Below are 14,405 nucleotides of genomic sequence, written 5' to 3' on the forward strand. Positions count from 1 at the left end.
ATAGAAAAACCCATTAGTATGTTTAGTTTTTCATCACTTTTCAGACTCTCTACCATTGTTTGTATCGCTTTGTTGTTAAACAATGTTTTTAAAGCAAAAGTGATTGGTCAGCAACAATATGTGATCTTGTATGATGACCTAGTCAGTCTCTCGATCAGTGCCATTTTCTTTTCAAAAACAGGGAGTGCCCTCCCCTTGACTTTCTTGTATATAGTACTCGGATATGGGGATGGATATTTGAGGAGTAAACCGTAAGACAATGATTATATTTTTATATTATGTACATTAAAGAGCCATCAACAACAAATCCAATTAATAATGTATTGAACAATTATTATAAAAGTAAAGTTGAATAAATTGGACTCTGCAGCTGTATAAATAAAAAAAAAAAAAAATCGAGTATGTGTTCAGGTAAAGTACCACTTCCGGGTGATGGATTTGGCCCAAAAGTTAATACAGATCTGTAATTGTGGTGTAACAACCACATGCCAACTTTCATCCATCTATTTAGTTGCGTTTTTGAGTTTTATAGTGTTTATATACACACACACACACACACACACGTGCGCGTGCACACACACAATTCCAAAAAACAGTATTGTTGGACACTGGTTAGTCTATAATGTCAAGATTCATCAAAATATCGAGGTCAAATTTTTTCATGATTATTATACCTTCTCTATACTTCGTATATGAGAAAGTAAAAACGATTTCTCTTGTGCGAAGTGGCAGGTGAATTGCTGTCAACAAAAAGCAGACACCTGGGAAATAAACTGAAACGTTACTCACTTGTGATTTTTCTGTCCATATGGTAAACGTTTTGTTGACCAGCATATTCTGATTTCAGCCATTTGAATTACATCTTGATATACAACAAGCACAAAGAAAGGCGGCACACAAATCACTTTCTATTTCACATGCTTTACGCACCCGCACTCAGCTTGCTCTGTCACCGCAAATGCTGTGTGAACAGCCGCCCTCCTTCACCAGCCGCCGTTCACTGGATGAATATATGCGGGCGGCTTGTGGTGGATGACTTTCTGTTTTAGAGTTAAAACTTACAAGGGTAAAAGACTAACGGCAAGAATATTCATTCAAAAACGAAAACTAAAAATATTTTAGTAAATTATTATTTTATTTCAGTTAGTCTTACCAGCAACTTTAATAGTTTCGTTTAGTTTTTCATTTAGGTTTTGTTAATTATTTTATTTTAGTTTACGAAAATGTTTTTTTAATAATAGTTTCAGTTTTGATTTTAGTTTTCGTTAACTATAATAACCTTGGGTGTAACCCAACCTAATTCTTTTCTGCTTATGGAACTGAGTCAGTTTTGTGTTTAGGCAGGTAGGATGAAACTTTGTCCTTTGCACTTAAGTCCTCTAAACTGAAGATCATCGTCTGACTTAATCATATTGTGGGTGATTTTCAATTTTATACATATCGCTTAACAGTAGAAACTGAGACTTGCTTTTTTCGACCACCGTTAAGCTGTTCTTGAAGTTGTTGTGCTGTGAGGCACATATCATGCAGGCTGGTGACCCTCAGAAAATTGTCTTCTGATTGGGCTGTGACTTTGAGTCTGCCAGATCTCTTCCTATCGGACTTTTTTTCCAGATTCCAATTACCTTTGCATTGTGTAGGACACCATACTCACTGACAATTTGATTTTTTTGCAGTTTCTCAAAATGAAAGGCCTACATTTCTAAGGTCGGTTATATACTTAACAGCATGCGACGCGTGCGCTTGAAGATGCTGCTGCTACGCAAGTTGTGTACTGACTGTACTAATGCGCGTGCTTCAAGTAAATCTGAAGGATTCCTCCAGGTGGTAGCATGAGAAATCATCATGCTGAGAAAGCGTCCGGTTTCACTGTGTTGTGAGTTGATAGAAGAAAGATGTTAAAGATAAAAATTCTTTGCATTTTGATGCTGTTGCGAAGCATGCACATTAATACTGTTTGAGCTGTGATGCAGTTGCTGTCATACTGCATTATCTTGCACTGACCGAATCCCCACTTCTTTTCTCAAACATTTTCCACTTCAAACAGATGTATCTGTCTCGAATTTGCTTCCATTTCATCATGCACACTTCCACATCCACTTTCAAAGAGCTGGCAATTTGATACCAGCTATTCTGACACACATGTCTGTCACTATGGAGATGTTGATAGTAAACAACGATGCTGAAGTCATGTACCAAGTTAAACACAGTGCTCTTCCCAGATGTATGCAGGTACTGCAACTTGCGCACATGTTGCATTAATTTCTGACAGCATGCTCCGAGGATGTGTTAAAAGAGTGCTGGGAAAGTGTGGCAGCCATGATGCGTGCACGTAAGCGTTCTGAGCGTCAAGTATAAATCCAGCTTAAGGGTAATAATGCTCTGCCTCATTTAATTTGTTAATTTCCATTTTCTTGCCATTATCGCTGGTATATTGTCCAAGTAGTACCTCTGAGGGTGTAGTAATACAGTCTTTTCCAGCTTTGCTTTAAGACAGACAGGGTTTTTAAGTAATCAACAGAAGTTGAAAGACTTAATTTACTTTAATTGCTGCAGAACATCTGTAGGTTGAAACCTATTTGTTGTTCCTTGAAGAAGGCCCATTTGTAATAATTCTGATTTTTCCTTTTTTCAGTTTTTGCTAACCTAAACTTTAAATTTAAACCTCTGGCAGTTTACTTCTTACAGTTTACCTTTATAATGCATGCCCTCTTTGTAATGCTCAAGCTGAAATTCAGGACAGTTACTACTACATGTTATACCAAGGCTGAAGTATTGCATCTAATGTCTAAATAAAAACATTTTTATTTGTTATCCATTCAGGTATTTTAAGCCTTTAGTAAAACACCTTAAATGTATTTAGTTTTATTACATCCGTAAAATCTTTATGAACTATTTTTCTTTGTATTACATTGTAGGTGAAATCTATTTTCAGACACTGTTTCAGTTTTATAAAAGTAATCGTTTTTTATGTTAGGAAAACAAGTTTGTGCAAAAAATAAATTATTGCATGCATCTTGTAGTGATTGTGGCATTTCACTGAATTTGAGCTGGGAAGGGGTTTACTGTGGCAAGGTAAGCTGTTTATGGCAGTTGCCATTAACACCTGATTGTGCTCCACTTCTACAATACTTGAGACGCAGGTAGTTTACTATGTGGTTGACTGAAATTACTGTGTTTTTGTTCTGCTTCATTGAGTGAGTAAGAACTGGTACTTGTTTTGAAGTGATTACATTTTGTTTTTTACCATGACATCTGATGGAGCCTGTCTTTCCCATTTATATAGAGTTTTACTTCAGGCAGGTGCAATGTATTTATCTCAACCAAGACAGCATGCCAGTTGATCTATATAAATGTAATGAATTATTATTATTATTATTATTATCTATAAGCATAAGAATTAACAGTTCATATGCCCTATTACACCAAGCATAGGGAGTTTGGGAGCAGGGATACTGAACTGTGATATATGGGGAAAAATAGAGAAATTCAGGCTGAATGAACAGGTCCAGTCTTTGCTTGCAAAGAGTTTATCCTTAACTAAGAGTGCTGCATGTATTTTCAAATTCAAAAGGATTAATCAAAATCAAGAAGTAAAACTAAAATATTTACATTTTGAGTCCTACTAAATATACAAATAGAAAGAAAATGCTGCATATATTTCACAGTACAATACAGGCACACATCTTTTTTTCATTTTTTAAGCCATTGACGGACCAGTGCCGAGTTTCTGTTTTGGGTGCCACTTTCTGTGTAAATTTTGTATATTCTCCTGGTCGGTATTCTGTGGATAATGAATTTTCTCCCAATATTCCAAATACTGTATGTGCTTCATAGAATAGTTAGCCAGTCTTAAATTAAGATGCGTCAAAGAGTATGCACTTTGACAGTACAGTAATCCCTCCTCCATCGTGGGGGTTGCGTTCCAGAGCCACCCGCGAAATAAGAAAATCCGCGAAGTAGAAACCATATGTTTATATGGTTATTTTTATATTGTCATGCTTGGGTCACAGATTTGCGCAGAAACACAGGAGGTTGTAGAGAGACAGGAACGTTATTCAAACACTGCAAACAAACATTTGTCTCTTTTTCAAAAGTTTAAACTGTGCTCCATGACAAGACAGAGATGACAGTTCTGTCTCACAATTAAAAGAATGCAAACATATCTTCCTCTTCAAAGGAGTGCGCATCAGGAGCACAGGCTGTCAGAAACAGAGAGGAAAGCAAACAAATCAATAGGGCTGTTTGGCTTTTAAGTATGCGAAGCACCGCCGGTACAAAGCTGTTGAAGGCGGCAGCTCACACCCCCTCCGTCAGGAGCAGGGTGAGAGAGACAGAGAAAAACAAAACAGTGAAAAATCAATACGTGTCCTTTTAGCTTTTAAGTATGTGAAGCACCGTGCAGCATGTCACTTCACGAAGCAGCTGCACACAGAAGGTAGCAACGTGAAGATAATCTTTCAGCATTTTTAGACGAGCGTCCGTATCGTCTAGGTGTGTGAACAGCCCCCCTGCTCACACCCCCTACGTCAGGATCAGAGAAAGTCAGCGCAAGAGAGACAGAGAAAAGTCAGTTGGGTAGCTTCTCAGCCATCTGCCAATAGCGTCCCTTGTATGAAATCAACTGGGCAAACCAACTGAGGAAGCATGTACCAGAAATTAAAAGACCCATTGTCCTCAGAAATCCGCGAACCAGCAAAAAATCCGCGATATATATTTAAATATGCTTACATATAAAATCCGCGATAGAGTGAAGCTGCGAAAGGCGAAGTGCGATATAGCGAGGGATCACTGTATCCAGATATAGAGATTTAAAGGTTTGGTGGTTTAATGAAAGAAGTGGTTTCAAAAATGAATGATTGAAACTCCATGATACTTGACGGTAAATTTGATGAAATGATTATATTAACATGCAGAACATGTTATCTTCACTCAGCTAGCAGTCATGTACAATATACTGCACTAGAGTAACGTCAATAATTGTTTAGCTGTCCTGTATCTTTATAAATTTGATAATTAATGCAAGACTTCTGGAAATGTAGAAATATAAATGTTTGCCCAATATATTAGGTTACTTGTTTTGAAATCTTTGTAAATGTTATGTTCAGAATACATGCTGATTCATTAGTGAAATTAAATATTACATTGTTAACGTGTGTAGTTTAATGATGTATTTTATTTGGAACAATAACATTTTCAAAACTAATTGACTTTTGAGAAACACAATAATATAATTTTCTCTATTTATTTATTTATCCATCCATCCATTTATTATAAAACACTTTTAATCTACTTCAGTGCCAAGTTAATATTAATTATAATAAACAGCTGGATAATTATAGGAGTAAATAAATAATTCTTTATTAGTTGGTGTTAAATCACTATACTTAGAAAAAATCATTTTCTGTTCTTATGCTATTAACCAATCATTTTAATAGCAATTAAACTAGAGGAATTAAATGTAAAGGTGCTTTTTTCTAGTATAAGTTAACTGTCTACATTTAAAAAACTCACTTTTCTTCAGTGCTATGCTACAGTTCGCCTGTTGGTTTGGGAGTGAATTTAAATTTGTGGTCCTGTTGTTCTTTAGTAAATTAGTGAAAATATTTTTAGCTTTTGGCTTTGTCAAATGTTTTACTGTTAAGAAATGTGAGTGCTTATTGACATACTGTACAAATTCAGAATTCATTTCCAGTTCAGTCCTGCTTTTATTTATTGGAATGGTCTAGATCAGAGGTGCCCACACTTTTTTGGCTTGTGAGCTACTTTTAAAATGACCAGGTTGAAATGATCTACCTACATTAAAAATGCTATATACTGAGTATACTTTATACATAAAATATATGTTGTCGTACCATGCATAACTGAATAACCTTTATGGTACAATAACAATTCAATACATTTATGGTCACGACAGTATTTGGATTTAATAAGGGGCGGCACGGTGGCGCAGTGGGTAGCGCTGCTGCCTCGCAGTTGGGAGATCTGGGGACCTGGGTTCGCTTCTCAGGTCCTCCCTGCGTGGAGTTTGCATGTTCTCCCCGTGTCTGCGTGGGTTTCCTCCGGGCGCTCCGGTTTCCTCCCACAGTCCAAAGACATGCATGTTAGGTGGATTGGCGATTCTAAATTGGCCCTAGTGTGTGCTTGGTGTGTGGGTGTGTTTGTGTGTGTGTGTCCTGCGGTGGGTTGGCACCCTGCCCAGGATTGTTTCCTGCCTTGTGCCCTGTGTTGGCTGGGATTGGCTCCAGCAGACCCCCGTGACCCTGTGTTCGGATTCAGCGGGTTGGAAAATGGATGGATGGAATCTTCGTATGGGAAAAGGCTGACTCGCATAAATAAGTAGAGCCAAATAATGCAGTCAAGGGGGTAGCACATTTCCTCATGTTTGGGTACTTTTCCTCTGTAAGTAAGTTCCAAAACTGTCCAAGAGCCCCAGACTTCAGCTGAATGTCATCCTGTAGTGTCAAAATCTCATCCTGCACTGTAGAGGAGCTTTAGGTGAAACAGTGTTGCAATTTTTGATGCGGGTGAATTACCCTCAACATCTACCCTAAATGGATAGCACTTAAATGTAGCGATTGGCTCAAGTAAAGCTGAGTCTTGAAATCATCTGTCAGAGTTTTGACACTGTCCATTTTTTCTGCTTTCATATTCTGTATCCTGCTCTGCATTTGTTTTGCACTTATGTTTTTTTTTTTAGTCTTTTGAATTCCAGTTTTCATTACCTCTAACCTACTCTGCATGTGTTTGGCCCCCCTTGTTTTTTAACCTTTTTATGACGTTTTACTTTGTTTTCTACTCTCTCTTATTTCTGACCTCGCTTTATCCTGCTTTTTTTTTAATGACACCTGGTCCATGGTGATTATTTTCCCTTTTTCGAGTAATAATTTCCGTTTGTTTGCGCTCCTGCAATCCTTACTTTCTTTTTTTATACTTTCTAATTTTCCTACTTTCATATTCTTTAACTTTCTCCACATGTGTATCGTGCCAACTATTTATTTTTTGAGCCTTTCGAATTCCACTGCTTTCATAATCTCTAACCTGCTGTGCATGTGAATAGCGCAAACGTCCCGATTGGACGTGCTTTTTTTTCAATTCAGTTTCGTAGTTTTTATGAACAGTTCGAAAGTGCCTTTCCACATTTTCCTTCTTTGGAATTGCAATGATAGATTGACAGATCAGACAAACACACTGCGATTGTGACATTGTGAGGAAAAAAAAATCCTCTTCCAATTCCACATCCAACCCATACCCTCCCCAAACATATATATTTTTTAAATCCCTTCTTTAGTCGATATAAATTGGAAGGCTAACTAGATCACAGCCGGGGTTTTGCAGTAGCTCGCACGTTTGAGCGTGCGTGCGGGATGACCAGTATGTTATAAGAAAAGAGATCTTAGACTGGCCGCCCTGTATGTCAGTCAAGTGGCAAATGCCATAGGGAGCATATATGATAGACTAACGTTTAAAAAAATTTTTTTTTGAATGCAAAGCGATCTACCTGCACTACCTTTGCGATTTACTGGTCGATCGCGATCGATGCATTGGGCATTCCAGGGCTAGATGGTTTAATTTTTAAACTGAAAATTTTCTGGATCTCAGATATTTTATAAGTTTGAGTATTTTTGACATAGTTGAGCATCATTAATCTGTAATGATATGTATTATGAATAATGACAGAATATGAAAAAAAGTCATACTGCAGCAGTATTTCATTTTTTCTTTGAAACATCCACCAGTTTTTACTATGAAAACTTCAAGCTTGCTGCTGGATGGTCAAATTATATCCTCTTTTTTTCAATTACATACTACACTAGCTAATATGTTTCTTTAGTGGCTTATTAAATTGAGATATTACTAATTCAAAATGAAACATGATACATCTCTAAAACAAGTGTGCTTAATCTCCATTATATGAAAGAAAAACAGTCATTTATTTATTTTTTCTTTTAGGGAGCTGCTTTGAAACCTGAAATGAAGAGGGAGCCAGTCAGCACCCGTGTTAAACTTAAAATCCTTCCCCATCTTCTTCGCTCCAGGTTAGCTGCAGAGACCTTTCCAGCTAACATTCAGGTATGTGTTCAGAGTTTTTGGAAACACTAGCTCCCTAATGATTTATTAACTATAATGAATTAAAAAAATTCCCAGGATCTTATTTGTGTGTGTGTGTGTGTGTGTGTGTGTGTGTGTGTGTGTGTGTGTGTGTACGTGTACATACTTTATAGGCTTCAGTACAGGGCTGTAGTGTTGCTAATTTGAACCAAATCAGTGTAACCATGGGTAAAAAAACTGATGTAATATTAAGAAATTCTAGCATAAGGATGGAATAGCAACAAGAAACTGCTCCCTATAAACCCTCTTATCTGTTTTTATACCTGTATGATTTGGTAGTAGCGTTAATTACTCCTTTCATATTCACTAGTTTTGTATTGTTAATGTATTTAAAACTAGGAGAAAATAAGACATCATCTGAAAACTCTGTCATTTTATGTACCAAATTCAAAAATAATCTTCTGTTATCACAGCAAAATTATCTGTAGAGGTTACAATATTCAAGAATTTTGCTGTTATTTTGAAACATGGATTAAAAAAAGGCAACACAAATTTAAGAATCATTTAGCTAGTTTGTAAGCAGTCCAGTAACAGTCCAGTAGGACATCGGAACCTTTTTGGGGACCTGTAAAGACTTGGTTAAATGTCGCATCTGAGAATTTCAGTGAGCTCATACATAAAAATCTGATAAACATAACTTGAATTATAGAGTAAAAGATCTTCTTTTAATGTCAGGGCACTACACAAAGCTGTCTTTAACATTGATTGTTGCATCTAGCAGCAGCTGATCATTATTTTCCACCCAGTGGCCATTTCTTAACATATTGAACAAACTGTATCCTGCAAGTTTTCTACATTGTTTACTTATCCTTCTGAGGGCCAAGGGTATTAATGATATGCTATAGTTGGACTTTTTTAGTATTGCAGTCAAATTAGCAAATAATTCAGACTAGCCGACTCCCGCCGTAGCATATGGTGGTGTAAGAATAGGAACGGAAAACAGTGAGAAAGGAATTCAGAAATCAAAAAGAAATAAATACTTCTTGAAAGATGCAGTGTGCATGTAGAATTTCCGGCCAAGCAGGATTACATGTGAAAGTGATAAATAAATCAGGCTTTCCGAATATACGTACTATGGCCATGGCATCCTGATAGTTTTGTTGCATGTATCTTGGACTTGCTGGAAATGTGGACGGTAATATGATCATTTTGCCTACATGTACGTTGTTATTTTCAGCGTTTGCTTGCAGTGCATCTGATAGTTCCACACGCAGATCATTTTGATGTAATCTGAGATAGTTGAGACATGCGCCCTCCGTTTTAACATATGCATCTGTGACGTACTGTTGGAATAGTTTGCCGCTGGAGTGCAAAATACTAAATGTATTCCTCATTGCTAATCTGTACGCATAAAATTGGCATTGAGTAAGCCTTATTCGCTTGGCGGTTCTTTTATCGGGAACATGTTGTAAATCTTTGTGCCAGCCAATGACTCCGTAAGGGAATAAAAGTGGGTAAACCATAGGATCGCAATTCATATTGAGCGTGGAAATCTGTTTACAGGAATTGCCTATGGGATAGATGCAAATAATATGTGGCGCAGTGGTAGTGCTGCTGCTTTGCAGTATGGAGACTGTGGAAGATTGTGGGTTCGCTTCCCAGTTCCTCCCTTTGTGGATAGCGCTTTGAGTACTGAGAAAAGCGCTATATAAATGTAATGAATTTTTATTAGATGCAAATGTCCCTTTTGGCAGGCATTTCACCATTTTCTCCAACGAAAATCGCTGCAACATCGCTGTGACATGTCGGGGCATTGTATCGTTGTAAATCCTGCCAAGGGTTTTCCTTGAAAACCATTCGTACAGATGCTGTTGGATTGGACTGAGTGATTTCATTCATGTGTTTGTATGATTTAGTGAAGGGGTTGATGGTTCTGAGCATGGAATCTAGCTGGAGAAGTACATTTTCGCCTCATGCAGAGTTTGCTTTATTTTGTAAGCGTACTTCAGTAGCTTGTGCTGTGTCAAAAACATACAACTGTCCATATCCTGGAGAGGTAGAAGTGTTAGCGTATAGTGGAGAGATTTGGTGATAAATTTGCCCGTGTTTTTTAAAACAGTATGGTCCATGGCCAGGAGGTTGAGTTATCTGTGCACCCATGGAAGCAAACGCTAGAGAAGAGTTGTATTCTCGAATGTGTTCACGATCATTTTTAGCTTCTGATGTTTGCTGTGTAAGAAGCTGTTGTAAAGACACAGCTGGCCCCCGCAAAGGTGGTAAAGGTACTTTACCGTTGTGGCAGAACCTCGAGTACTTGCTGGCTGTATTATGCTCAGCAGGCCAGTATAGTGCATGACATGGAAGAGGACAAATAGGAATCGAGAAATGCTGTGTTAGCTGCATGTGGGAGCAGGACAACAACAACATTTATTTATATAGCACATTTTCATACAAAAAGTAGCTCAAAGTGCTTTACATAATGAAGAGAAGAAAAATAAAAGACAAAATAAGAAATTAAAATAAGACAACATTAGTTAACATAGAAAGGAGTAAGGTCCGATGGCCAGGGTGGACAGAAAAAACAAAAAAAAAACTCCAGAAGGCTGGAGAAAAAAATAAAATCTGTAGGGGTTCCAGGCCACGAGACCGCCCAGTCCCCTCTGGGCATTCTACCTAACATAAATGAAATAGTCCTCTTTGTAGTTCGGGTTTTTCACGGAGTCACTTGATGCTGATGGTCATACAGACTTCTGGCTTTTAATCCATCCATCATTGTTGGAACATCATGGTGCTTTGGGTAGATGGTGGTGGCACACGCCACCACCAACAGGACACCGGAAAAGGAAACAGAAGAGAGAGTAGGGGTTAGTACAGATTTTGAATGAATAGTTATTATAATGAATTGGATATACAGAGTATCAGGATTAAATTACAGTGAAGTTATGAGAAGGCCATGTTAAAATAATGTGTTTTCAGTAGTTTTTTAAAGTGCTCCACTGTATTAGCCTGGCGAATTCCTACTGGCAGGCTATTCCAGATTTTAGGTGCATAACAGCAGAAGGCCACCTCACCACTTCTTTTAAGTTTTGCTCTTGGAATTCTAAGGAGACACTCAGTTGAGGATCTGAGGTTGCGATTTGGAATATAAGGTGTCAGACATTCCGATATATAAGACGGGGGCGAGACAGAAGAGAAATATACGGTGTATCCGGAAAGTATTCACAGTGCATCACTTTTTGTTATGTTACAGCCTTATTCCAAAATGGATTAAATTAATTTTTTTCCTCAGAATTCTACACACAACACCCCATAATAACAATGTGAAAAAAGTTTACTTGAGGTTTTTGCAAATTTATTAAAAATAAAAAAATTGAGAAAGCACATGTACATAAGTATTCACAGCCTTTGCCATGAAGCTTGAAATTGAGCTCAGGTGCATCCTGTTTCCTCTGATCATCCTTGAGATGTTTCTGCAGCTTAATTAGAGTCCACCTGTGGTAAATTCAGTTGATTGGACATGATTTGGAAAGGCACACACCTGTCTATATAAGGTCCCACAGTTGACAGTTCATGTCAGAGCACAAACCAAGCATGAAGTCAAAGGAATTGTCTGTAGACCTCCGAGACAGGATTGTCTCGAGGCACATATCTGGGGAAGGTTACAGAAAAATTTCTGCTGCTTTGAAGGTCCCAATGAGCACAGTGGCCTCCATCATCCGTAAGTGGAAGAAGTTCGAAACCACCAGGACTCTTCCTAGAGCTGGCTGGCCATCTAAACTGAGCGATCGGGGGAGAAGGGCCTTAGTCACGGAGGTGACCAAGAACCCAATGGTCACTCTGTCAGAGCTCCAGAAGTCATCTGTGGAGAGAGGAGAACCTTCCAGAAGGACAAACATCTCTGCAGCAATCCACCAATCAGGCCTGTATGGTAGAGTGGCCAGACGGAAGCCACTCCTTAGTAAAAGGCACATGGCAGCTCGCCTGGAGTTTGCCAAAAGGCACCTGAAGGACTCTCAGACCATGAGAAAGAAAATTCTCTGGTCTGATGAGACAAAGATTGAAATCTTTGGTGTGAATGCCAGGCGTCACGTTTGGAGGAAACCTGACACCATCCCTACAGTGAAGCATGGTTGTGGCAGCATCATGCTGTGGGGATGTTTTTCAGCTGCAGGGACTGGGAGACTAGTCAGGATAAAGGGAAAGATGTCTGCAGCAATGTACAGAGACATCCTGGATGAAAACCTGCTCAAGAGCGCTTTTGACCTCAGACTGGGGCGACGGTTCATCTTTCAGCAGGACAACGACCCTAAGCACACAGCCAAGATACCAAAGGAGGGGCTTCAGGACAACTCTGTGAATGTCCTTGAGTGGCCCAGCCAGAGCCCAGACTTGAATCCAATTGAACATCTCTGGAGAGATCTTAAAATGGCTGTGCACCGACGCTTCCCATCCAACCTGATGGAGCTTGAGAGATGCTGCCAAGAGGAATGGGCGAAACTGGGCAAGGATAGGTGTGCCAAGCTTGTGGCATCATATTCAACAAGACTCGAGGCTGTAATTGCTGCCAAAGGTGCATCGAGAAAATATTGAGCAAAGGCTGTGAATACTTATGTACATGTGATTTCTCAGTTTTTTTATTTTTAATAAATCTGCAAAAACCTCAAACTTTTTTTACGTTGTCATTATGGGGTGTTGTGTGCAGAATTCTGAGGAAAAAAATGAATTTAATCCATTTTGGAATAAGGCTGTAACATAACAAAAGGTGGAAAAAGTGATGCGCTGTGAATACTTTCTGGATGTACTGTGTATATAAATATATATATATATATACTGTGTGTGTGTATGTATATATATATATATATATATATATATATATATATAAAAGAGATTATAGTGATCTTATTGAACATAAATGTGATTAAAGATATTAAATTTACCTTATATGTACGTTTATGAAGTATATTACAGTACAAAACATATAACAAAAGCAAGGATGTAACAATTTTAAGCTTTATATATATATATATATATATATATATATATATATATATATAATATATATATATATATTATATATATATTTATTTATTTTATTTTATTTTATTTTTTTTTTTAAATGATATAGAAGAAAATTTTAAAATAAAGCACACAAGATGTTTATACTACAGTTAGTTCTACTGCTAGATGAAAGCAATCTTTAAAAAAAAAAAGGAGAGACAGATGTTTCTCAAACTGTTTTTTCCAAGGCCCCCTAAACCAAATAAAATACCTTTACAGCCCCCTTCCATTCCCAGTAAATTAAACTTAAAGGAAAGCAAATTTATAATAAAAAATTCTTTGGAAGTTCAGCCTTGGTGTTAACTAATCCCATCCAAATAGGATGGTAAACACATTGATTCACCTTTCTACTGAGGCTATTCTTTGCTTTTAGCTAACTGAAAGACTAATGTGCATTTTCCCCCACAAAAAGTGAGGGAACCATGGAGCAGAAAAGGGGTAAAATAATAGGAAAGGAGATGAAATGGTAACTTGTTCTAGCCTTCTAGGAACTCAAGGTTCTCGTATCCCTCAAGACTATTCACCTTAATCTCCTAAAATTTTTAAATCAAACAATTTACTTTGCACCCCCTAGTTGGGGTCCTATGGCCCTCCAGAGTGCTGCAGGCCCACAGTTTGAGAAACATTGGTTTATTGGGACCCATTGAAAATTGACAGCACAGAAGTAGGTGGTCAAGGAATAATATGTCACTGTCATTATCATCATCACACCTCTCAGTCCCAAGGACTGTTTAGGACAACATTTGGTGCTCTGTTTTCATGCTCGTATTCTTTTTCTCTCTTACACCATTTGAATTGTTTTTTGGATGATGATATAATTTGGAGTAGCAGAGACAGAATTATCAGTCTAAGAATGCTTTTTGAAAGAGTGTGTTTTCATGAAGTAGTGCACTCTCCTTTTCACTAATAATGCTATGCAACCTTAATGGTGCAAGCTAAACAATCAAAACCAGAAAAATGACGGACCTGGAAAGAGCAAAAAGTACAGTTTGCATAATGGAGGTGAAATTAGTGTTGCACAATAAAAGAATTATTATACATTTGATTGTCTGGTTTTTACTTTTAAATAAATATAATTTAAATAAGTTAGAATTATGAATTGTGAAAATTGATCATACTAGTGTGAGGTGTGCAGAGTGTATCTGAGGTTCTACTTTGGGTGTATTTTGCTCTTTAGCTGCTTACACTACATGAAACATTTTTCATATGTGTACATCTGGATGCTTATAATTTGGAATAGTTTAAAGGTTATGATTATAATGTGGTTTTTCAAAATATGAGAATCAGTGTGAAAG

At 37.6% G+C, this 14,405-nt stretch overlaps 1 protein-coding gene across 2 annotated transcripts in view; it reads left to right on the forward strand.

The window, feature by feature from the left end:
* Positions 1–14,405, forward strand: part of ecpas (Ecm29 proteasome adaptor and scaffold) — a 148,336-nt gene that overhangs the window by 53,086 nt on the left and 80,845 nt on the right. For both annotated transcript variants that reach the window (XM_028804790.2, XM_028804789.2), the window contains exon 9: positions 7,954–8,073. In XM_028804790.2, the coding sequence (XP_028660623.2) occupies positions 7,954–8,073 (120 nt within the window). The remainder of the gene's footprint in view (positions 1–7,953; positions 8,074–14,405) is intronic.

The sequence above is a fragment of the Erpetoichthys calabaricus genome, chromosome 7 (assembly GCF_900747795.2).
Source record: "Erpetoichthys calabaricus chromosome 7, fErpCal1.3, whole genome shotgun sequence".
Classification (NCBI taxonomy): Eukaryota; Metazoa; Chordata; class Cladistia; order Polypteriformes; family Polypteridae; genus Erpetoichthys; species Erpetoichthys calabaricus.